Source organism: Anomalospiza imberbis, chromosome 26, assembly GCF_031753505.1.
Source record: "Anomalospiza imberbis isolate Cuckoo-Finch-1a 21T00152 chromosome 26, ASM3175350v1, whole genome shotgun sequence".
NCBI classification, from domain to species: domain Eukaryota; kingdom Metazoa; phylum Chordata; class Aves; order Passeriformes; family Viduidae; genus Anomalospiza; species Anomalospiza imberbis.
In genome coordinates this window covers 1,113,614-1,138,803 of record NC_089706.1, presented here as the reverse complement: position 1 = coordinate 1,138,803, position 25,190 = coordinate 1,113,614, and the positions used below count along the sequence as shown (strand labels likewise).

The following is a 25,190-nucleotide window of genomic DNA, read 5'->3' as shown; positions in this document are numbered from 1 at the left end:
CTCCCACAACACCCCTGGGACACGCTCCGAGCCGCCTGGCTGCTTTACAACTTTATAAATATTCTGATTATTCTACAGGCTGGAAACACGGGGCACAACACACCTTAAAGACAGGGAAAAGAGAACCTGGGGAGGGGGAGAAGGGAGCCCAGGCCATGGAGCTGTGTCTGCGTGGGGCAGCGAGGGCGCGATGACGATTCCAGCGCCACATCCACATCCCCCTCGCCTCCTAGGCCTCATTTTCCACCCAAACCTTCCCTTTCTCCTCCTAATTCTTCATTTAAAGCAGTTTCCTGGTCTCCTGGCCTCTCCAGACTCGCAGGGGCTGACAGGTATTCATGCTCTGCTGCCTCTGAGTTAACCCTGCGTGAGCCACTGTAAATCATTCGATATTAAATTCAGTGTTTCATTTTTCCTGAGTGAAACCACACGGGGTAAGACTCTCCCATGGAGTTTAATAGCCATGAAACCAAAAGGATACGACACAAATGTAATACAATTCCCTGCCATGTATAACAGCTCCGGAGAATTTAACAAAGAATTACACTTATTTAAGCTACACATCTATTTTTATAAATGAAGAAATAAGCAGGAGGTGCACAGTCCTCTCTATAATTTCATAAAGTGGTTCAAAACTATTAGAAAGGTGAACATTTCTCTTTAATTCCAATTTGGGTTTGTATATGAAGGCTTCCCATGAAAAATGCATTTGATCAGTTATTGTATTTTTGTGATTCTAATGCAGAAAACAAAAGCAACAAAACCCAGATTCCAGGTGTGGAGCTGGGAAACCCTCGGGATCCAATAACCACCCTCAGGGCACAGTGAGGAGGAGGAGGGTGGTTTGGAGCCCTGGAGCTGCAGGAAGGGATCCCAGGAGCAGGGAATTGAGCACCAGGAGGGTCCTGCAGCCTCCCAGGTGGCAGCACCTGTGCAAGGGACACACCTGGAGCTGCGGGATGGAACCTGGGCTGAGCATCCCCCAGCACCACCTGCAAACCCAGGGATCTCCCTGCCTTCAGAGCAGAATAAAGACAAAACAGCTCTGAACAAAAGATGGGCAGAGCTTTGCAAAGCAGCTCGCATTTCTTTCCTAGAAATCTAGAAATCATCTTTACTGCTCCTCTGGAAATCCACATTCATTTTAATGGTTTGGGCCACACCTGGTTCACGCGCCACACTGCTGTGAAACGGTGAGAGCACGTGGAACTCCAGTGATTTTATACCCTCCCAAAGCTGGGCCTTTACCCACGTACCTGCTTCACTGTGTAGTCCTGGAACATCTGTGGTTTTGATACCTAATAAAAACTTCTACTCCAACAGAAAAAAAAACCAAACCTAATCGTTAAGAATTAAAAAAAAAAAAATATATATATATATGTATTGCTGTTTGTTTTTGGCAAAAGCCTCACCTTGACAGGATTTCTGCTGCAGTGAAAAGAATTTGCCTTCTCTTTCATGACTGAGACAGCTCCGTTGGGCTGAGCAGAGCCCGGGCTCGTGTCCCTACCTGGCTGGATGTTTGGCTGCCAACTTCTCCTTTCTTCCGGAGCAAACCTGACATTCAAATGGCAGCAAGAGCTGCAGCATCTCGAGTGCTGCGAGGATTTTGTTTATTTTAAGGGGAAGCTTTTGGCTCAGGTTTTCCCACAGGCACTGGAGCAAAAGTGCTCCCTCCCCCAGCATCCAGCACACATCAGACAAGCACAGCTCTCACTTGTGACTTCCTCACGATGACTTTTAAAGATCAAGGCATAATAAAGTCTCGCTGCTTCCCTGCATGTTGGTTAATCCCTTGCAACTGTCAGGTAAAACAGATTTTTAGGAACAATGGAATTAATCTGTGCAACTCCTCTGACATTTTATGGTAATCTGTGTTTAAATCCTGGGGGCTGCTTGGAAAAGTTGACCCTGGAGGTGCTTTTTAACATGCACTGTGCATATTGATGGCACTCTCCTGCCTGGCTCCCTGATTGCAGGGCTCCTGTCAATACTGGCTCCCATTCAAGTCCCCCAGTGTGAGTCAGGCTGATGGACTGGAGATGCTGGATAAACAGGGAGAGATGCCAGATTAAATACTAAACACTTCTGGGGAGGTGGTGATGGACAGGAGTAGGTTACAGTCCCAATTAATGCACTTATCCTGTGCTGCAGACAGGCTGGGAGGGAAAGCCTTTGATTCCCTGCAGCCAAACCTTCCTCAGCCCCCTCCTTGCCTCTCTTCCCATCTTTTGCTTTGATTCCTCCTAACCCAACCTTCCCCAGCTCCCTCTCTTCCCATCTTTCACACTGTGAGGAGCCCTTTCCAACAACCTCTGCCCCGTCCAGTAGATAAAGATGACAAGAATTTCTTAGGCCTTCTCACCCACCCTGTCTGAGCATTTCACTGCCTGGCTCCACTTTCCTGTGACTTTGTGCCTCCCCTGCTGCACTCCAGGCTGTCCCAGACCCCAGACAAAGTCCTGAGCCCCCCGTGCTGCCCTCCCCAGGCCCCTCATCCCCAGGAGCGTCAGCTCAGCCCCTGCACTGCTCCCTCTGCCTCTCTCCCATGGCTGGCATGTTTAATTTAGCCAATTTTCACCTCTGCTGCTTCCTTTGAGCTCCGTGTCAAGGTTGCTTTCCCCCCTAATGCTAAAGCACATGGGAACCCTTCTGGTTTATCACACAAACGTGACCTCCCTGTCTGCCTGGGCAGAGCAGGCACTTGGGAATTAGGTTCCTGCTGTTCTTTTTCCGGCTGGCAGCTCGCTGGGAGCTCTCAGTGGGGCTGCTCCCTCACCTGATAGTGCACCAGGGTGTTCAGGCGCTTCCAGTCCCCCTCGATCTTGGTGGTGATGTCTTCATCCTGCAGCACCACCCGGGCGATCCGGCCCTGCCGCCACTCTGGGGACAGGGGAAAGCCACGGTCAGAGGGGCCAAGCTCTGCAGACCCCACCAGGAGTGGCCCCCAGCCCCTCTGATCACCCCCCTCCCTCCCAGCGGGCAGGGCAGCTCCTACCCAAATCCATGTCAACAGCTCTCGGTCTTTGGGAATAGGGGACATTTTTGTATACGGCATCCAGGATCTTCTCCTTGACTTGGGTGATGGTGTCGCAGTTCAGCACCTTCACAGGGATCTCTGGGCTGTTCTCATTGTCTGGGTTCACGCAGTTCAGGATCTGCAAGAGAAGAACCACACCATGCCCTAAAGGAGAGGTGTAACCACGTGTCACAACAGCCTCTTCCCATAAAACACCGCACTGCAGCCCTAAATGCATCACTGCTATTGCATCTATAATATTTACATGATGATTGCTGAGAGGAGCCCTGGATGTCCAGTCTCACTCGCTGCAGGAGGGCAGTGCCCAGAGCACCGGGAGATAAAACATGCCCCTCACACCTGCAAACTGGGGACACACCTGGCTGGGACACGGGTCCTTATTGCCCAGCAACACTCACACCTCAGGCAGCGCCCCGACCCCTGCTCCAAGGCCAGCCCGGCTGGGGGGCAGCAGGATTTGTCACTCACCAGGGTCTTGTACTCGATCTGCTGCCGGATGAGCTTGTCCTCGCTCAGGGAGTACCGCGCCTCTCCCGTGATGGCGTCGATAGGGCCCTTCTCCATCTGCTGCTTGATGGCACAGTAGAGCATGAACAGGGGCTCTCCAGCACATTCCTGCACCACAGGAGGACACAGACTCACTCAGGGTGAAGGTGCCTCTCCTCCAGTGCCATCCCCGTTGGGCACAGGGCTGCCCCCAGCGCAGGCTCGGCCCCACTGGCTCTGTCCTGAGCACGTGTGCAGCCCAGGGCTGGCCCCCAGCAGCTCCTGGAGAGCTCAGCCAAAGCCCTGAGCTCCACTGCTCCATGGCTGTGTTGTCTTTGGCAGGGTAAATCCCTCCTGAACCTATATGGCTGTAAAAAAATGGAATTTGAGATCTCGATCTCACCGTTCACTCCCCTGGAGCAAATTCAGTGGTGCTTCCAAAGCCACAAATGAAGTTAAAAACTATGGAAGCCGAGGCATGAAGAAGTGAGAATTTCCCTCAAGTACCACAGAGGTGTAACAGAACCTCCTTTAGTGGGAATCACTGTGGGAGACCCGAGGCTCGGAGAAGGCTGTGAGCCTGGAGTGGCAGCCCCAGAGCAAATTTCCACCTCTCCTTCCTTGCTACTCCATCTTTTGGAGCCTGACAGAAGAGCTGCACCCCCAGACGCAGCCCGGGGGTGGCTGGAGGGTGAGACAGCAGAGCTGGGGTCCCGCTCCACCTCTCCTTACCTTGAGGAACCTGTGGAGCAGGAAGGCAAACCAGTTGGTCAGCATCTTCTCGGCCACAGACTCGGTCCTGGGGGAGGCAGGAGAGCACACATCACACACGGAGCCCCCACAGCTGGCACAGCGCCCCGGGACAGCAGCATGGGGCCAGCGCTGTCCCTGTCCCTGTCCCTGTCCCTGTCCCTGCAGCGCTGCCAGCCCGTCCCAGCCTGATGGGGCTGGTGACAGCGAGCCTGGTGACACTCAGCTCCCCGCACGTGGTGCAAATTACAGCCTGGCTCAGTAAATCACTGGGATTTACAGCCGCTCCTGGCAATCAGGGACAGCCGAGTGACAATGGCAGGGAAATTGCAGCTTTCTCCCCAGTCCCACCCAGTGTCCTCTCCCCGCCATTGTGCCCGAGATTATCTCTAATTTAAATACAATGGCTCCTAATTGCAGCTTTTAACGCTGCCTCTGCAGGACCCGGAGCCTTTCCTTAAAGCTCCACAGCCCCTTTTCCTGGCGTGGCACGGCTCTGGTGGACGAGGGATGTCTCATATTGGAGCCCCAGCCCCGTACAGGGGAGAGCTGCTGTGCTGCAGCCTGGCCAGCTGTGACCACGGCCCTGGCCAGCTGTGACCACGACCCTGGCCAGCTGTGACCACAACCCTAGCCAGCTGTGACCATGGCCTTGGCCAGCTGTGACCACGACCCTGGCCAGCTGTGACCACAACCCTAGCCAGCTGTGACCATGTCCCTGGCCAGCTGTGACCATGTCCCTGGCCACCTGTGACCACGGCCCTAGCCAGCCGTGACCATGTCCCTGGCCAGCTGTGACCACGGCGCTGGCCAGCTGTGACCACGACCCTGGCCAGCTGTGACTGTGGCTTTGCCCGGCTCAGCACCACCAGCCTTCCCCTCCTGGACAGCAGGATCTGGTCCAAGTTCCAGCAAGCAAGGAGGGATGAATGGAATTCCCTGCATCCTCTCCTCTGGGACTGACCCCTCTGCCCTCGCCATGAACCAGGTCACCTCCTCCCTGACCTGGAGAGGGTGACACCTCACTCCTGCCCCATTTTCCCCGTTCTTCCCCTTAACCTCTTGCTCTGAATCCCCACAGCATTCCTAGTGCTTGGAATTACAAGCACACACCAAAGAACAGGGCTTGATTCCAAAGCCAAACAGATCAAGAATAAACAGGAGCCAGATATTTCAACAAACAAAAACTGACACCAGTCGGCCAGCAGACCTGGGGTAGCATCATCCATCATCTCCTAGGATGGCAACATCTGTCAGGAATTTGTGAAAATGTCTGCAGATCCCCGAAGAATTTAAGGCTGAATTGATTAACTGCCTAAAAATTCACTCTACAAATTGACACATACATCGTTCTCCTGCTTGAAATATTTCAGGCACCCAATTAAAGAGGAGAAGCAGCAGCGCCCTTCCAAACAGCCCTAGAAAATGGAGAGGCAGTGACACAAGCCACAGAAGAGGTGAAAAACTCAGGAAATAATACATTCAGGACTTCAGGGGGAATATTAATATAATAAACTACTTTGTTAATAGAATACTAAATGAAGAACCAGAAAGTCTCCCAGTTAGCCCTCCCCGTGAAGCTGCTGTGTCCTGTCCCTGTGGGCTGCTCGTGGCCTGACACCAGCTCTGCAAAAAGCACTGAAATGTGGAGTGACAGAGAAGTTGGGGCATTTTGAAGGGGAGAATGGGATGGGATGGGATGGGATGGGATGGGATGGGATGGGATGGGATGGGATGGGATTGGGGGTGGGATGGGATGGGATTGGGGATGGGATGGGGTGGGGTGGGATGGGATGAGATGGGATGGGGTGGGATTGGGGATGGGATGGGGTGGGGTGGGATGGGATGGGATGGGATGGGATTGGGGATGGGATGGGATGGGATTGGGGATGGGATGGGGTGGGGTGGGATGACCATGAGATATTTGCAGTGCCTCAGTCCTGGGGACAGCCAGCAATGGAGTCAATGCTGGGTTCATCCTCACTGCCCTGTGCTGGTTCAGAAGGGCAGCTCTCACCTTCCCTGGTGCTGGGAACTGCTGCATGGAGCATCCCTGCCCTCCTCCCTGCCTTGGAAATGGGAAATTCTGCCTCACAGCTCAGGGCCTGGCCTTTCTCCTACACACAGAGGGCTCTGCTGAGCCCCCAAATCTGCTGAGCCCCCAAATCTGCTACCAGGTTTTGAGCTGCCCCTACCAGCACAGCTCTGTGCCATCGCTGGCCTCTGGATGCTGTTAAAGATCTGCTCCAAAAATAAAGAATAATCTCCTGGAGATTGCCAGAGCAGAAGAGAACCCCTAGACTTGGAGCAAACCCTTCCCATGCTGACCACAGAAGGATCTAGAGATTATTTTCCAAAGGAGCCTGATGCCGGCGCCCAGCTTTGGCTGCTCTGGCAAAAAAACAAACCTAAACAAAACGAGCTGGGAGAACCTAAAAAATAAATATGTATTTTATTAATTCTCCCTGCTCTATGTAGGTCTCCAAACTGCTGTTGCCAGCAACCAGAGCAGCTGTTTGATTTAACGTCAACTTTCTTGCTGTCTCCCGCGAGGGGCAGTCGTGGAAGAAAGAGAGAGGGGAAAGCAAGGAAGAAAGAGGGAAAGAACTGAGTGTCAGTTATCAACTGCTGCCACCAGAGAGCCCAAAACATTTTTAAAAATAGTGTTTCACTTCATGGCTGATCACTCCTTATTAAGTCAGGCTGGGCTGGAGCAGCCCGGCACAGGGCTGGGATGGGGCTCCAGCCCAAGGTTTAATAGGACCTGCAGTATGAGGACAAGGAATAAAGCTTTTGAACTAAAAGGGAGTAGATCCAGACTAGACACAAAGCAGGAATTGTTATAAGGGTGGTGAAACACTGGTCCAAATTGCCCAGATTGGTGGTAGATGCCCCATCCTGGGATTCCCTGTGGAATGGGTAAATCCTGGTGCAGGACAGATAGCCCAAAGGACAGACAGCCCAAAGGACAGACAGCCCACAGCCCTGACTCCTTGCTGGCTGTGCAGGGAGGAGGGGGCACAGCCCTTATCAGCATCCCTGTATTTTTTGGAGCGCCAGGAAAAGTCATTATTGATGGCTGAGGCAGAAGACGCCTTCCCAGTGACTCGTCAAACCACGGGGGAAATTAAGGCGGCTTCCTTTGCCAAGATGAGTTATTGCCTCCGCAAACACAGCCAGATTTAAAGCAATTTCCTGTCAAGTATATTCATTGTGGCTGCAGGGACCCTTGAAATTTTCCTGGAGCTGTGAAATCCTCCCCTCTCTCCAGTGTGATGCCAGCAGAGCCCCAGCACAGCTGAGGGGCAGCACTGGCCAAGGCCAGGCTCTGCAGGAGCTCCAAGGACGTGGAGAACAGGGGGAGCTTTTTCCTTGTGCCCACTGTTATGCCTCACATTAATGCACATTTTTTCCCTGTTTTCTTGCTGGCACTTCCCAGCTCTGCCTTGGGCGAGTTGCTCAATCCATCCTGAGCTCCTGGCCCAGCTGTGGCACACAAATGCTGCTGCCCAGCCAGGCAGAGCCAGAGGATCTGTTTTGAGACCCTGTCCAGCCATCTGTGAACTCCCCGAGTAGGGCTAAGCCCCCATCCTGGAGACAGGTGAGGAAATGGATGGGAATCCTCCATGGAGAGCAGCAATTCCCTTCCAACACCCTGTAGAGCCCTCAGATCACAGAATCCTGGAATCATTTACGTCGGAAAAGACCTCTGAGATCATCAAGTCCAACCTGTGTCCAATCCCCTCCTTATCAACAAGACCAGACCCTCCAGAGACCGCACCACCTCCCTGGGCAGCCCTTCCAGCCCTTCCCATGAAGGAACTCCTCCTGAAAGCCGACCCAGCGTGGCCATGCCGCCTGCAGGACCCGTCCCCTGCCCGTCCCCTGCCTCACCTGCGCAGGAGCAGCTTGGGGTGGTTCTTGTTCTCCAGGTTCTTCTCGATGAGGTCGGAGAGCAGCTGCTTGAGGACGTCGGTGGCGTACTCCAGCTTGCCCTGCAGCCCCGTCATGATCAGCGAGGCCACGTTGCCGCGGTCGCGCATGGAGAAGCTGCGCTGCAGCTCCAGCGTGCGGATGAAGGTCAGCAGGAACACCTTGTTGTTGATCAGCTGGGCAAAGAGCTTCAGAGCCTTCTCCACGCTCTGCTGCCCGTTCCCTTGGACCTGCAGGGGGAGATTGTGGCCGTCAGCTGCGGCACGGGGGGACAAGGGACAGCAGGGCAGCGCTGCCAGCACCAGGGTCACCCTGCCAGCACCGGGGAAATCACAGGAGCAGGGAATGGTTTGGGTGGGAAAGGGCATGAAAAATCTGCTCATCCCACCCCCTGCCATGGCCGGGACACCTTCCACTATCCCTGGGTGCTCCAACCTGGCCTCAGATACTTCCAGGGATCCAGGGCAGCCACAGGTTCTCTGAGCACCCTGTGCCGGGGCCTGCCCACTCTCACAGGGAATAATTTCTTCCCAAGATCCCATCCAACCCTGCCCTCTGCCAGTCTGAATCCATTCTCCCTTGTCCTGTCCCTGCAGTTCCTGATGAACAGTCCCAACTCCAGCTCTCTTGTCATCCCTTCAGACCCTGGAAGGTGCTGGGAGATCTCCACACGTCTTTCTCTTCTCCAGACTGAACATTTCCAGCTCTCCCAGCCTGTTCCAGCCTCCTGAGCAACTTCCTGGCCTCTGGACTTGCTCCAGCACTTCCATGCCCTTCTCACGTTGGGGATATCAGAAGTGTGCACAGGATGGTTTAACCCTGGCTGTTCCCATCCCTCAGGGTCTCAGCATCCCTGGATGTGGTTTCTGGTCCACCTTGAGCAAACCTCCCCCTCCACAGCTGCCCTGAACCCTGGATGGGAGCTGCACTCTGTGCACGTTATAAAGCAGCAGCGTGGAGCCCAACGGCTCCAGAAACGACACCCAGTTCTGCTTGTTCTGCACAAAAGGTGACACTCTTGTAAGTAAATTAAATACTAATTTAGACTATTGCTTTATTACGGGCCAAGTGTAAAAAATTAATTGAGGCTTCCAGCCAGTTGCGGATTCAAGTAATTCATTACAAGTGAAAATGATGAACTGCACGAAGCAACTCTTTACCAAACATCTTGGAGAGTTATGTATTGGTTTTACTAACGTTACATAATTAAGCAACTGTGTAATTGGCAACACATTTATCACTTCTGCAATTCTGTTTTTCATGAGTAAAAAAAAAAAAAAAAAGCATTCATATTTGTTTGCTGGAGTGTCAGCTTCTTTGGCAAGTCCAACAGCAAACATAATGCATGGAGCTGGAAAACTCGGAGCAGGAATGGGCTGGGAGAGGCTGCTCCTGTTTTAGCAACGCCACAGCGACTGCTAGGTGCTGGTGGCTGAGCAAAGGAACCCAAATGAATGCTTTAATGGTGGGGAGTGCCTGCCTGGAAAAGAAATCCAGCCCTAGAGCAACCAGGACTCCTCTCTCCTACCTCCATCCTGGTCTGTGTGGAGAAAACCAGATTTCAGGACTTACTGGGGCAATCCCAGTCCCTGAAAAGCTGAGCTAAGCCTCTGAAGATCCCACATGGAGGATGGCAGCTCCATCCCAGGGTGGGCATCACAGCCTCATCCCAAGCCCCATCCCAGGTGTGAGGCGATGTTTATGAAGCCCCATCCTTTTTTTGGCTCCCTCCCAGGTGAGCAGGGCCCATCTGCCAGGTGCACTGATGGACCCCTGTGCCTTCCCAATTCCTCCGTGTTCCCAGTGAAAGTTTTTTATATGTTTTTCCACATCCTGGTGGGAAAACCAGGGAGATGGAAGCGCTTGCTCAGAGGAATGCCTGGGCATTCTCCTTGCCCTCCTGTGGACACGCGAGGGAACAGCAGCGGGATGCTCCGGGCAGGATGCTCCGGGCACTCATCCATCCCCTGCCCCACGAGGTGACTTTGGAAGACTTTAAAGCACACCACAACTGCTCTGCCCTGCCCTGCCGCTGCCCTAGAGCGATAGAAACCCTCATAAACTAAAAATAAATCAGCACCAGGGAGGAGAAGCCGAAAGGAATCCGGCGATGTGGGAGGAGACAAAGCTCCAGGCTCGGAGTTTAAATGAACCCGGAGCTAAGCCTGCTGACCCCAGGGCATCCAAAACCGTTTGGTGTGGAGCCCTAAAGGTTCTGCAGGGCTTCCTGCTGCCTTCCCTGAGGGCTCGGGGGAGCCTGGAGAGCTGGAGCAGAGCGGGAGTTACCTCCAGCTCCCGCAGGACGGGGTGGTCCTCGATGCCCGGGAAGAGCACCCGCATGGCGTAGGTGCGGTAGTCCAGGTAGGGGATCCCGGAGCGGTCCAGGTCGCTGGTCAGCTCGTTGATGTCCGTCTGCAGCTCGGCAAAAGCTGTTCAGGGGGAGAGAAGGGGGCAGGGAGAGCTCAGCTCCGGGAGGCTTTGGGCCGGGCTGGCTGCCTGCTCTCCCCGGGGCCATGGCAGGGATCAGCTGGGGAAAGGATTCCAGGAGCTCAGACCGCCCTGGAGACTCCGTCTCAGCAGGCGAGGGTGGGAGAGCAGGCTCTGCTCAGAGCAGAGACCGAGAACAAAGCTGTGGCTAATTTGTATGCGGTTCACACCTGTGCACACACACCTAAAACACCTTTAAAGGCTGCGCAGAGAAACAAGGATGTGTCTTCATAACTTGGTGCCTCCCCTGTTTTCCTTTCTTCTTGTTTTCCTCCTCTATCAACAGTTGCCAAGATAATCAAATCTGATGCAGATCAAATCTGAGCTGCTGCAGGGGTCAGGAAGGGATTTATTCTTCCTCTCCTAGCACCATGTTGTACAGCTGGATGTGTCTCCTCGTATTCCCTCTCCAAAGTGTGACATGCTGGCTCAGGGAAGCCTCTGTACCCCAGCTGGGCTGTGCCAAGCTGAATCTTTGGCTTCTCCTAAATACATCTCAATTTTTGCCCTGTGCTTTCAAGGCTACCCTTGAATTCGGCTGAACAAATCCAATGCAACTCTCTCTCTCTCCACTATGAAATGTGCAGCTATTTATTTTACTTTGATTAAGCCCCTTCCCAGGTGGGAGGAGCAGGAAACAACAGCAGCACCCCCCAAAAATCCACCTTCACCTGTGGGGGTGAGGAGGGCTCAGCTGCCTCCTTGCAAGGGACAGGACTTGCCCATGTGGAAAATCTCAAGCAGCAGCTCTGAATACTCCAAATAACACCCAAAATTTAGGCAGGGTGCCTGAGCAGGATCAAGCTCTAATCCTGTTCTCTGCACATCAGAGCCGTATCTGCTGCTCATGCACGGCTGGCTGCCACCCTCCTGCGGTGGGGCAGGCATGGGAACCCCATGGGAAACCCACAAACCCCAAGGAGCACCCACAAACCCCATGGGAAAGCCACAAACCCCAAGGAACACCCACAAACCCCATGGGAAACCCACAAACCCCAAGGAGCTCCTACAAACCCCAAGGAGCTCCCACAAACCCCAAGGAGCACCTGCAAACCCCAAGGAGCTCCCACAAACCTCAAGGAGCTCCCATCCAACTCCCAGCTGCACATCCCGGGGTACTGGGAGAACTGGGACCCCACCCGTGGAGCTGCAGCGCCCAGAGATGCCCCAGCCCGGGCAGCACTGACCCTCCTTGCACTCCAGGGCCACCCGGGACTCCAGGTTGTCCATCTGCATCTGCAGCCTCTTGAGGGTGAGGTCGTTCTCGCGGGACTTGCGCTTGTAGGCGATGAGGACGATGATGACGATGATGAGGAGCAGGGAGCCGCCGGCCGCGATGCTGACGATGGCAGGCAGGGTCAGGAGGCTGTCGGAGACGATGCTCACGGAGCCAGGGGAGAAGATGACCCCCCCAACACGCACCTGCAGGGCACAGCTCAGGTGAGCAGCAGCTCGGGACATGTCCCCGTGCCACAGCCCGGTCCTGCCCACCACGGGGCCCTGCAGATCCCTGGGAAGCACTGAGCCACCTCTGCTTAGGAACAGAAACCCAATTGCCTTCAAACACGGAGGGGGCTGCTTGTGCGAGGCTTCAAGGGATGATAAATGTGCCAGCCCTTCACTATCTGGGCTTTGTTCTTATTATCTGATGGCTCCGTTTGACTTTCATTTTATAAGCTTTCAACTCCTTTTCGTAAGCCACGGACGTTAACAAGCCCCTGATCATTTCACTGACAAGAAACCAGAGTGACTGCAAGGGCAGAGCAGAGAAGGGAGCAGAAAGCCCCACGTGAGAGCTGTGCAGCAAACAGGCTGGAGTTTACACCAGGACAGGCTTTCCTTGGATGTGGCCTGGCCGCAGATGCGAGCAGCTCTCAGCCCGGCTGCGCTTCTGGGAGTCACACTGTGATAATCTGAATATGTTTTGGATGCTGAACTTCAAGGGAAATAAATCACAATTACAATCTCATTTGGGCTCTGCTCAGGCAATTCGGCAGCTGGGGCTTGGTCTGCAAGAGGAGTAGAGGAAGCAAACCCCAAGCAGAGGGAGGCACTGAGTGCTATCCTGGATGAGGGTGTTGATCCAACCACTCCAGCGTTCAGATGTTCCTGGCTCCTGCTTCAGGAAAAGGCAAAACCTTTCCATCCACTTGGCAGCTCAGGTCTGTCTCCGTGGGCTGATTAAATCCCTCCAGGAGGGAGAACACTGGGAATGGTCTCAACTTCATGCAGAGGAAGGATGGCACCCAGTGCCAAAAGGCACTGCCAGAAAGATTTGTTCCTTCTAGAAGGCTCTGAGGGGCATTTTTCCTTCTAGAAGGGAGTGACTCTGAGGGAAGGACCAAGTCTCTCCATGTTAATCCACATCAATATTTTAAACTTCCAATCAGACACCCATACACAATCCTCCTGGGGATTGTGTATCCAAGCGAGTCAGGGAGCTGAAGAAGGAGGAGAGAGGGTGGGGAGGAGAGGGGAAGGGGATGCTGACAGGACATGCGGCCCCTCACCGTCACTTTGTGCTGCCCGCTGAGGGTGGGGGGCTCGCACAGCAGCTGTGTCTCGGACACGGTGACAGCGCAGGGCGTCTCCCCGATCAGCACCGTGTAGTTGAGCTTGGCTCCTCCCGGGGCGGGCGGGCACAGGTTCCTGCCCTGGGGACACGGGGACACAACACCGACAAAGATGCGGCACATCCCTCCAGCTGCCACCTCGCCCCAGCTCGTGCAAACAACGGGGCTCTGTTGTTTGCAGCAGGGAGAACCCTCCTCCCTCCCACCTTCCCTCCCTCTCTCCCTCCCTGGGGTTGTGGTGAGCTCCCCACGGGCCGAGCGAGGCTCTCCTTACCTTCAGGATGATGGGAGAGCCCGGCTTCTGCTCCAGCACCCCGCTGGAGCTCAGCATTTCAAAGGTGGGGTTGGGGTAGTAGATGAACTTGGTGTCGTTGTAGACCAGCAGGGACTGGACGTTGTTGAAGATGAAGCCAAACTCGTCCGGGCGCTCCACGGCGTCCAGCCCCGGCCGGTACTCGGCGCTCAGCGGCGGCGCCAGGCAGGCCAGGGCCGTGGCGTTCACCACCTGGCACACCTGGGCAAGGGGAAGGGAAGGGGGCTTTCAGAGACACACCAGGAACGCTCTGCCCTGAGCTGGACCGCGATGCTCTGGTGGCTGGGAAGTGTCGCCCTGATTTGTTAAGATTTTCTAAAGCCTTCTGAGTTTACATTCTTGCAGCAAACTTCCTCACACAACTTTCTGTAAATAACTTACTGTTTTTGCACTCCTTCATAGAGGAGGAGAAATTTGATGGACGGGTAGTTTGTCCATGTCGTTGGAGAGGTGGCACTTTCACCCTCCAATCCACTGGCACCTTTGGAAAACTATAAATGTCGGAGTCAGAAATAAACTTGCCCCTTTTTTACTTTCACGAGAGCAGAGGCGTGTGTCGTGTTTTCTCGTGTCCTATAGTGACAGGGAAGCCCAGTGGATTCATGCTTAGCTGGGAATGTTTAATCCAGGTTTGGTGCTCCGTGGTCTCAGAGGTCTTTTCCAACCTCAGTGATTCCGTGAGGCATTACAGCCATGATTTGGGGTAATTTGCTTCTCCTCCAGCCAGCATGAAGGCACTGGGGTAGAGATGGAGGGTGAGCCCAAAATGAGTTGTGTTTCAGTGGAACTAAAAGCTCACACAGCAGCTCTTACTTATTTTTCTTTTTTTTTTTTTTTTTCTTTTTTGTAGTTTCTTTCCACTTTCCTCCTCTCTAGCTCTGAAGCAGACCCATAGGGAATACCTGTTCCCTGCTGGAAATGGGTGATTAGAGGCCATTCCCAAATGCCAGCAGGGGAAGGGAACAGATCATGTGACACTGGTGGGCAGGAGGGAACATGAAGGTCATCTCCTGCTGGGCTGGGGACACCCACAGCTCCTCCAGCCCTCAAAGCAGAGAAATCACTGATTTATGGGGCTCTTGCCTTGTAAAGCAGCAAGAGCCCAACCATTTGGCCTCCCTCCATAACTGAAAGATTTAATTTCACTCAATTTTGTGTCTTCAGAATTATTTTTGTAGCACTATAACTGCAAGTGCTAGCAACAAAATTAGATGTCTTTTTAAAAAGAGCTCAGATGAAAAAGGTCTTGAGGGGGAGAAAAGGAATAGGAAAAGACCGCTCAGTGATTTGCCCTTTCCAAGAGAATACAGACTCAGTCACAAAGATCACTGCATAGAAACAATATATTTCAGTATTACTTGGCCAGAATAATTTCTGAAGTACTGGAAGTACAGTTCTTACTCGTAGCACACACAAGAACCTCTCTTAGTCCCCATTTAGCTGGGGGTTCATCTCAGCTTCTCACTCCTGGACTGAGAGAATACACATAGGGGAAGGAGGTAATTTCACATTTTTGTGTGTCAAATTTCCTCCTCCCAGTGCCCCCAGTTTGGGGGAGTGCAGGAAATGCACCCAGAGCAGCTTTTGCCACAGCAAACCTCCCCAGGCAGGCAGCCCTGGCAGCAGTACCCCCATCCAGGGGTGCAGGATGGTGCTCCCAGCCCCTACTCACGTTGACAAACTCCTTCCCGTTGTACTTGACGCGGATCCGGGGCTCCTGGATCACGTCCAGGTTGGAGCCAGTGACAGTCAGGGGCGTGTATCCGCTGTGGGAAGCCAGGAGAGGCCTGATCAGGGCTGGGCTGTGCACAGAGCCTGGGCCCCAGAGACAAGATGCCAGGAGGGTTAGGCTTGAGAGGATGAGTACAGCCCAGGGCTTCGAGCAATGTCCCCGTGGTGTGACAGCAGCAGCCACCCTGTTCCTCACACTGCCTTTTGATTAACATCAGCTTTTCCCTTTCTTGGTGACTGCTGGTTTTGTTGTGCTCCAGGACCACAAGAAGGAGCCTTTAAGGAGCAGCTGTGCCCTTCTGCAGCAGAGGGGGTGAGCTGGGCTTTGGCTGAGCCCCCAGACTCTTGGTGCTGGGTTTGCTGTCGCTGCCTGGCTGAGCACAACCTCTCTGGTAACCCCAGGCCTGAGCTGTGCTCAATGCAAACCCCAGAAAAGCCCAGCCCTGACCCGTTCAGGACGCTGGGTGGGATGTGCATTCCCAAAAAGCCCCTTTTTTGGCCTGGGTGTGTGCTGAGGAGCCCCAGAGCAGGGGAGAGCCGAGGACATGCTGTCAGGAGCTGTTACCTGGCGATGCTCCACTCGGGCTCGATGTGCTGCACCTTGGGGTCATCGATGTACTCAAACAGCAAAGTTCTCTCCAGCTGAGCCCTGTCCACGCTGACAGAGACATGAACAGCCCCCAGGCCGTGGGCTGAGGGCGCTGACACACAAACGATCTCATTCATGGATCGCCTGCACAGGAGGGAAACAGGCAGCGTTAATGGGGTGGTGGTGCAGGGGCAGAAACAGCCTTTGTCCTGTCCTGGGGCAGCTCATAAAGGGCTGAACCTACAGCCAGCCCAGACTGGTACCTGGGAGGCTGCTGAGGTGGGCAGGGGGGTTTGGCATGGAGGGAAGGGTGGGGAGCTCTGCCCCGAGCTCTGCCCAGCGTGAGAGCAGCGCAGGCTCCCTGAAACCCCTCTTTGTGCCAAGCTGCAGCTCCCGCATCCCCCTGAACCCGCTGCCGGCTGCTGGGCGTGTGAAAACAGATGGCTGCCTTTTAAATGGGATGCATAAGCTCAGTGAAAAGCCAAATTCTTTCCCTCCCCACCCCGGTGCACACACGAGGTTCTTGTGAGCGGCACAATGGCCCCGTGCAGCCCCTGCCTGGGAAGGGCCGTGGCACCGGCACCGCTGCCTCGCCTTTGTCTGCCCATCAGAGCGGGCTGACCTCGGCTCGGCGCTGCCTGGCTGGACACAACAGACCATCTGCTGCCACCAGAGCCCCAGAGAAGGTGGAGGCAGCGGCGCAGTGAGGCACTGCCAGAGCACAAAGGCGCCGGTGGGTGGAGGGATGGAGAAGGGGAATGAGATCTGAGCATCCAGAACAGAGCTGGGAGGGACCACACGGCTCCTTGGACACTGATCCTGGAGGGACATTCCTGGCAGGCCAGTGTTCCTGCATGGCCACCTGTGGTTGTCCTTCCAGCCCAAACCTACCCTGGCTCGCTGGAACGTCAGTGTTCTTTCTGTGGCTCTTTAGTTTTGGGTTCCCCCGGGGGAGAGGGCAGGCAGGTCTGCAGCACCTCACTGCCAGTCTGGTACTTAAATCAAAACCTGGCACTCCTGAATGGGCAACCTTCACCACCCTCACCATCCTCAGAGGCCTGTGCAGGTGCCTGGATGGCTGAGGCTCAAGTGCAGCCGTGTCCCTGCTCCACTTCCAGCAAAGCTCTGAGCCTGTGCCTGCCAGGGGACAATGTGTGGTCTTTTCTCGGGGTCCTTACACACCCCCTGCCCTCCCTAAGGAGCACGGACATTTAGGAGGGCATGGAACAGCAGGTACCACAATCTTCCCAGCTCACACCTTGGCCCTTCCACCCCCCACATCCGAGGGGACAGAAACAACCCCCCTGAACGCCTCAAACCAACTGCACCTGACCATTGCTGCAATAACACATCCACCCCTTCCTGCCCTGCTCCTGTTCCTTTTCCTGTCCTCACTTGGTTTTATCACATCCACCTTGGTTTCATTTAGCCACAAAGGCTTCCCTGTGTCAGGAGTGGAATTCTCCAGCCGAGTCTCGGAGTGATTCTGTGCAGCCTGATGGGTTCCTGCCCCGCTGCTGCCCTCTGCTCTGCCTGCTGCTGCCCGCCCTGTGCCTGCCCAGCTCTGGCACGAGCTCGGAGTGACGCAGGGCTGCTGGCAGAGCAGCTCCCGGCTCCCTGTGATCAGCTAATTAGCTTTCTGTGCTATTATTGTGTCGTCATGGTGAATCTACCCACTCCTCCGATCAGAGAGGGGAGAATGGGGGAAGCTGTAATTAGAGGGAATCTCATTAGGAGCTGCTTCATCTCGTCAGGCTCCCCCCACGCCCTCGAGTACAATTGGAGCTCATTGCCCCAAAACAGTCCGAGGCAAAGCAAGTGCACAGCGTGGCCCCACGTGAGGGTTGGGGCACTCAGCCACTGCTCTCTGTCCTGCTGTCTTTAGCACACCCAGGGAAGCCAAAGCTCCCCCAGGTTTTGCGGGTCAGTAGCTGCAGGTTGCCTGAACAGGATCAGGTGTTTAAGGGAGGGTGTTCCAGGGCTGACCCTACACTTCTGCTGGTGCTAACGCTGTTCCCTGTCTCCATCTGAGGGAGCAATTTGGCACCTTTGTTTTGGATGTGGAAGGAAATATTGATGGGGTGGTTACACTGCTTAACACCTGGAGGGCTGAGCTGCACTGGAAAGTTCTGGAATGCCCTGAGCACCATCCTGGGATGGATCCAGAACAAGCCCTGCTGGTAACCCAACATGCTCCCACACCTGAACGCCCACAGCTCCTACATCCAAGAACCTCTCAGGCTTTTGGATGAGAAATTCACCTCCAGGGATCTCTGCTTTCCCAGAAACTTCCTCAGCTCCTCCTGGGCAGCCTGAGTGAGGATCTGGGAGGCAGAATCCCTTTGGATACCAGGTTGCCACCCAGGCTGTGCCCACTGGCAGCAGGGTGGGCAGGGCTGTGTACTGATACACACAGCTGTAAACCACACATCTCTTTTTTAACTAAGCCCCAGGAAAACCCATTAAACCCTGCAAATGTCAACTCTGTGTTTACACGGTTGGGGAAAAAGCAAATTTGCCATCAAAATCCCAGCAGAGATTGATGGCTGTGCATGTTCCTCAGCAGGAAGTGTGAGCAGACCCCTGCCTTGCTCTGCCCTGAGGATCCCAGACCATTTTTAGGAGGTCGAGGCACCTGCAGCAGTGGCTACAATAAAAGCAATGGAGGTCTGTGAAAAGAGAAAGGAGATATTTCATATAAATGTTCCATTTTCTTCAGGGCAGCCAGGCTGGGGGCGGGTACTGATGACCAATATAAGAATATTTCCATCCCAGTGGTGTTTCACTGTGATTTTCGGAGCAGTTACCATTGGAACAGCATTAAAATGAAATAATGAACCGCACTGACACCGATGAATCCCTCCCTTGCCATGCAAGCCTCCATCACATTAAAAGAGAAGATGGTTTCATGCAATAAAAGAGGGAATGGGAGCCTTAGGGGCTCCCAGATGGATTTTTGCACGTTCAGCTCCAGCAGATCCATGCTGGGATGGGAGCAGGAGGTGCTGCAGGAGCCTGTGCTGGTCTCTTACTCGTGGAACTCGCAGGTCTGGTTCCCCAGGAGCACGGACACGCGGCTGCCAGCCCCCAGGTAGTGGCCAGAGATGGTGACCATGGTCCCTCCCGACTCCGGGCCACGGCTGGGGCTCAGGAAACTCACGGCTGGAGTCTGCAGGAAGGAAAGGACAGCTCAGAGCTCCTGCTGCAGCCAGGGAGGTGCTGTGGCTGTCTGTGACAGTGCAGGACACCCCTGAGTGTGTCCAAGGCCAGCTTGGATGGGGTTTGGAGCAACCTGGGCTAGTGGAAGGTGTCCCTGGGGTGGGACAGGGTCTTTGAGGATCCCTTCCAACCCAAACCAATCTGGGATTCCATAACCACTGTTCTGGGGGTACAAAGCTGTGGGAGCCCTGGTTTATTCACAGGGCGAGCTCTCGATCCTGCAAGCTGCGCTTGTTGAGTGGGCCGCCAAAAATTGTGCAACGCCGGGGGAAAGCCCCAGAAAAAACAGCAATTCCTGGATTGTCTTCTGGAGCTGAAGCCCCTCCGTGTGGCAGGCTCAGCTCCCGGGGGACGCACGTGCTGTCCCCAGCAGGACACTCACCACGAACATGTACTGCTGCGCTGACTTGGCCGTGAACTCGGGCTTGCACTCTCCGATGCACAGGAGCACTGGGCCGGAGCTGATCCCTGGAAGCGCCTGCCCCATTTCACAGACGATCCTGGAAGCAGAAATGCCGCAGGGAAGCTTTGGCAGGAGGTGCCAGCAGTGCCCTGCACAGCTCCACACTGCCTTTATTTCTCCTTTCTCTCCCCACCCCCTCCTTTTTAACTTTGATATCTGCCTCTTTGGAAGAAGTTAATTACTGAGTCTATTTTTACCCTGTGTAGTAATTTAAAGGAAAAAAAAATCAAAATTAGACATAATTATTACAAGCTGTAAACTCCAGAGCAAAGCAGAGCACTAATGGCAATATATTAGCCAGTAGCAAAGTGAGTGCGAAGTCCTCAGAGTAACAGATGAGTTCATTAAGGGAACAGCTCACACTGCAGACTCCCAGTTAATCAAAACTGGAGAAACCTGCTGGGAGATGATAGAGACAGCCCTGGAGAGCAGCTTCTGCTGGGGGACAGGGCTGGCTGCCACAAACGCCCTCGTGGTGGTCACAGGAGCTTGTCCCCGTGCTCCTGGTGTGGTCCAGCTCAGCCCCGTGGGCACATCCTGAGGCTGGGAAAGCTGCGGCGCCAGGGAGAGCCCTGCAGCCCAGGGGAGCTGGGGTTAACCACAACTGATGGATAAATAACCCCAAAATCCCAGGGCAAAGCTGCAGGGCCAGAGAGAGCTGCTGGGGTTAACCATGGCTGATCACTGTGGATGAATAACCCCCAAATCCCGGGGCACAGGGGATGGGTGACACCAGCTGGGGATGGGATCAAGCGGATGCCAGTCATGCCAGCAGGTTTGGGGGAGGTTTTCAGAGGGGCATCAGCTGGCAGGGCTCTCCAGATGGACCTGGATGCTGCTTGCTCCCACAGCAATGCTGGGAGGATAAATTCAAGAGCATCCCTGCAGGCTGTGGGAAGCTGAGGGTGGGAGGAACCTGCCCCAGACTGGAAATCTGAGAGGGGGATTGGAGACCTGGGGATAGGTAATTGGCCTCAGGGAGGAAAAGCTGAAGGTAGGAGTAACCTGCCTGAGGCAGGAGGTGCAGTTCCACCCGTGAGGAGATACCTGTGGGGATCTGACCCTGGCAGTGGGACCAGAGAAGAGCCAGAGCAGCCTCTGCCTGCTGAGGCTGAAGGAGAAGGAAGCGCTCACTCCTCTGCCCATCACACACAAAGACATAAAAGGCCCCAGTTTGGGGAGGCAGAGTTCGAGCTGCCTCCAGCAGCATTAAATTCACTGCAAATAAAAAATAAAATAAAATAAACCACGAAGACTGAAGGAAAAAAAGAAGCTGCTGAGCACAGGTGATGCCAGGAGGCCCGATGAAATGCACACATGCTGGTAAAGAGCTGGAACGTGCACGTCCTCGTTGCTGCACATCAAAAGGGGTTGCCTGGAGAGACGCTGCCTTTGGAGAGCAGGGATTGAAGCGTCTCAGCTCCGAGCCTTCCTCTGCCACGTGCTCCTCGCTCTGCCTTTCAACCAGACATCGCCGCTGCACCTCTCTGCCTGTTATTCCTTCACCTCTCCCTCCTCCTCCTCCTGCTGCAGACTGGCAGCGGGGAGAGGAGGCCACTCTGAGCTTGGGGCCACGGCAAACAAAGCCTGGGGGATGATTCCTGGCACCCCAAGGGCAGGAGAGGAGAGGGGAGGTTGTCTCTGCAGCAGGGAAACACCAAATACTCAAGTGTGCCAGCGGAGCAGCAGCTGCAGCGCAGCCCGGGCAGGGCCGGGTGTGGCACAGGGCACAAGTGACCGGGTACACCTGGTCCCGAGTCCCGCTCAAAGCCAAAGCCCCAGCAGGTACCTTGTTACAAAATGATGCATTCGGCAGAGCTGTAGGGTGCTGATTGCCGGGCTAAGTGGCCCTTTCACCAACATTAACCTAATTGCTGGCTGATAGATTGCGGGGCTGGAGCATATGGCAGAGTCATTACAGTCTTGGAATTCAGTCTGCCCACAGAACCCTTAAGAGGGTCCTTTTATCTGTATTCATCTTTAAAAGGCAGCTCTCATGCTAACGCTTGCTGTTATCTGCCCAGGGTAAATGTTTTAATGATGTTAACAAACTTTGAAAGCTCAAGAGCCGTAATTAGAGTCATGATTATAAAATCAGGGTTTCATACCATCAAAGGGGGATAATTTCATAATCTTCCATCCTTTATTTGAAAAATAAAATATAACAAAGTACTGCTCAGCAGAACAGCCCCAACTGCTCGCAGTAAGCCGTGCTTGGAGCCATTCCTGCAGCAGCCCCAAGCACCCTTCACCCCTTGATGCCACACTCCCTGGCACCCTGCCCTGCCCCTCGCTGCTCCAGAGGGGTCAGCAATGCCCCTCCTGCCTTAGAGATGGGAAAGAAACACCAGGAATGGACAAAACCCAACCAACGCCACCACGTGCTGCTGGTGACAGGTCCTGGGTCTGCTGGGCTCTGAGTGGGAGCCACCAAATGCATTTCCCAGAAGAGGACGAAGCTGGGGAAGATCTGCGCTGCTGGGACCACCCACGGGATCTTGGCCAGCCCCACACTCGCAGTCCTACTGCACAGGACACCATCCTGGTCCCCAGCAGGACATGACACAACCCAAGGGGACACATCACCTATTTCTCCTGTCCCACCCAGCACAAATCTCCCCCCCAGCACCCTCTCAGCACCTTGGCTCCCCCAGCGCGGCCCCGAGGGGCAGGAGAGGAGCGTGTGCCACGCCGTGGGGTTTATCCGCCTGTCCCCTGTTACAGGCCTATTTTCTAATTTTGGGCTGACATTTTTCTTAGTGAAACAAATGGATTGACTCCAGTGGAGCCCACTCGGATTCCGGGGCTGTCACCGCCTCGCCCGCCTAACAAATGGCTGCGTGCAGCCGGCGGCGCCGGCGGAATTCCAAGTGGGATGGAGAGCGCAGGGAGGCAGCGGCAGCAGCAAGGTGCTCATCAGCAAAGGTGCTTAGCCAAGCAGGAACCGCGGCGTGCAAGGAAACGGAACCTTTAATGAAAGCTTAAAGGGCTGCCTAACCCCTGCAGAGAGAGTCCAGGGCGCGGGAATGCGCGGGAATGTGCGGGAATGTGCGGGAATCCCTTCCCATGCCCGCCTCCACAGCCCTTCCTGCAGGTGCCCGGGCTCTGGGTGAGTTTTTGGCCGGAGGTCAGGGAGGAGCTCTGTGGGGTGCCCGGCCCTGGGGACGCGCGGTGGGGACAGGTGGGGGGACACTCACTGCTCGGCCACGACGTAGTGCTCGGGCAGGGGCGTGCACTGCACCCCGGCCACCTGCACGCCCTGCGCGATCTCCGAGAAGTCCAGGCCCAGGTTCACGCCTCGGATGGTCACCCTCGTCCCTCCTTCCGGGGGCCCCGACACCGTCAGGATCTGCAGGGAGACAGGACACAGGGAAGCTCAGGTGACATCCCCACTGTGCCCGTTCTTCAGCCCCAGCCCCGGTTTGGAAGCACTGCTCCTGCTCCTGCTGCCAAACCAGCCAGTGCCGCCCCTCATGGCTCTTCTGGATGTCCTGGAGGAGCCCAAGGGTGCTGAAATCCACCTGTGCTGTGCTCCAAGAGAGGACTCCAAGGTCCCTGAGCCGGCCAAGAAGAGTGGGCAGTGCCATTCCCAGAAATCCTTGCAGAAGGATAAACCTGGCTCCTATCTTCACTATCCAGAGCAGGGTAAGTCACCTTCCAGAAGCAGCCTGGTGCTTGGAGAACTTCACCTTCTGCCTTGGCTGTTCTCTGAATGTTAATGTCATATTTTATTAGTGACTTGGCACCTCAAATGACTTAAAAATGTTAAAGGGTGAGGTGTGTGCTTTCAAGCTGCCTGTTTATAGCCTGCCTCAGCCATAATCATCCCTGCTTCCCTGGACTTGCATTAAGGACAAGCTCCTCTTCAATTAGGGGTATAAATTTCAATAATGCATGGTCACAAAATTTGGACCCAGGACTCTCAGACAGTTATCCTGAATCTGCCACCGCTCTGTTGTTGCTCTTGGGTGAGTTTCTAATCTTCCCCGTGCTGCAGCTGGTATTAATAAATAAACACAATCCATAATAATGCAATTTAATTAATTTAATGGATAAATCTTGTTTATGCCTCTTTGTTCCACCCTTGTCTTTGGCAAAAAACTTGAGCTCTTCAGAAGGTTTTCCTGGCTGTTTCCAGATGGATGGGTGGTTTTTTCCACCTCCTCAGGAGTGAGGAAGGCAGTCCTCACCAGTGCCACCAGGACACCCCATCCCAGTGACCTGCCCCACAGCAGCCCCCGTGGGACACCCCTGTCCCCATCACTTCTGTGCTTCCCAGCTCCCCAGAGCATCCCCAAAAAGACATCCACGATCTTCAGGAAGGAATCCCACCATCCCCACTAAACCAATGGCCACATCCACTTGGGTTTTGAACACTGCCAGGGTGACTCCAGCACTTCCCTGGGCTTTCTGTCCCATTTTTGGCCACACATGCTGAGGTTATTCCAACTCCATGTACCCGCCAGAGCCACCAAGCCACCCCCTCCTTCCTCCACATCCTTTAATTCCCACCTCCCTCTCCCCTCCACTGCCTGATGGAGGTTTTTAATTTATTCACCACGCACTGCCTGTTGTGCTGCTGTTCCCTGTAACTCACACCACGGCCTGTCTTGTATCATTTAGCTCTGGGAAGCTCGACATGCTCATAAACTCACTACAAAACCAAGCTGGGTTGTGTTACACCAAGTCCTGGAGGCCTGGCAGTGTTTTCATCACTGGTGGGGAATCACCTGAACTTGCCTGACAGTTACAACTGTCCTTTGCAGCTCTGGATGATGCTAAAATGCATTTACTGGGGCACTTACTCCGCCGTCTCGTTGTCTCATCACTGCTCAAAAAAAAAAGAAGTCACCGCTTGCCATTTCCTGACCTGAGCAGAAGCAGCGGGGCTGAGCGGCCTCCCCAAACAAAGCCCAGCTGATGCTGTATTTTAAAAATGTCCTGACCTGGAAAATCCCCAATATGGAGCTCCACTCGACCTAGATTTTAGTGGCCACTAATTGAACAGTTTTGAAGTAACTGTGCCATAAAGCAGCCCCAGGGTTAGAACAGATGCATTCAATTAATTACAGCTGGAGAGATTCAGTCAAAATCGCAGAAAGAAGATAAGTCTTAAAGGTCCCGGTGCACCCAGAGCTGGGGATCCTCCGAGCAGCATCCTGGGCTCCTTGCTGGGGTGAGGATGAGGCACCTCCAGCACAGCCAGCCCCTGGTCTGCCTTAATCCCAGCTGGGCTGTGCTGGGAGCTGCAGGGCTGCCAGTCCAGAATTCTGATCTGAGACAGGCAGGATTAGCAAGAAATACTCCCCAATTTCAAGAAAATCACTTCACTAGACTGGCTTTTCACATAGAGCTCTGTGGAGGATGAAAAGGGCCTGCACAGGGCAGCTGAGAAAGAGCGAGGCCACTACCAGGAATTGGACCTTTGCTGTTTAGGAATCTGCACCTCTGCTGGAAGTTTTTTCAGGTTGTTTACTAAACTGAAGCAGCTTGAAAGTGACTGAGATCTGAGCGGGGTGTGGGAGGCAGAATTACTCTGAGCAGGTCACCTCTCCCCACTGCACGAGACAAATCCCAACCCAGCCCCTGCAGCAACGCTGGACAGG

At 54.4% G+C, this 25,190-nt stretch overlaps 1 protein-coding gene across 1 annotated transcript in view; it reads right to left on the bottom strand.

Moving 5' to 3' along the window:
- PLXNA2 (plexin A2) overlaps positions 1–25,190 on the bottom strand; it is a 142,747-nt gene that overhangs the window by 9,138 nt on the left and 108,419 nt on the right. Inside the window, exons 13-26 of the mRNA XM_068173520.1 lie at positions 22,782–22,933; positions 19,504–19,621; positions 18,935–19,071; positions 15,879–16,046; positions 15,255–15,348; positions 13,544–13,783; positions 13,207–13,350; positions 11,884–12,118; positions 10,496–10,638; positions 8,171–8,439; positions 4,259–4,325; positions 3,509–3,655; positions 2,999–3,158; positions 2,780–2,883 (exon numbers count right to left, since the gene is read on the bottom strand). Of these exons, the coding sequence (XP_068029621.1) occupies positions 2,780–2,883; positions 2,999–3,158; positions 3,509–3,655; positions 4,259–4,325; positions 8,171–8,439; positions 10,496–10,638; positions 11,884–12,118; positions 13,207–13,350; positions 13,544–13,783; positions 15,255–15,348; positions 15,879–16,046; positions 18,935–19,071; positions 19,504–19,621; positions 22,782–22,933 (2,178 nt within the window). The remainder of the gene's footprint in view (positions 1–2,779; positions 2,884–2,998; positions 3,159–3,508; positions 3,656–4,258; positions 4,326–8,170; positions 8,440–10,495; positions 10,639–11,883; positions 12,119–13,206; positions 13,351–13,543; positions 13,784–15,254; positions 15,349–15,878; positions 16,047–18,934; positions 19,072–19,503; positions 19,622–22,781; positions 22,934–25,190) is intronic.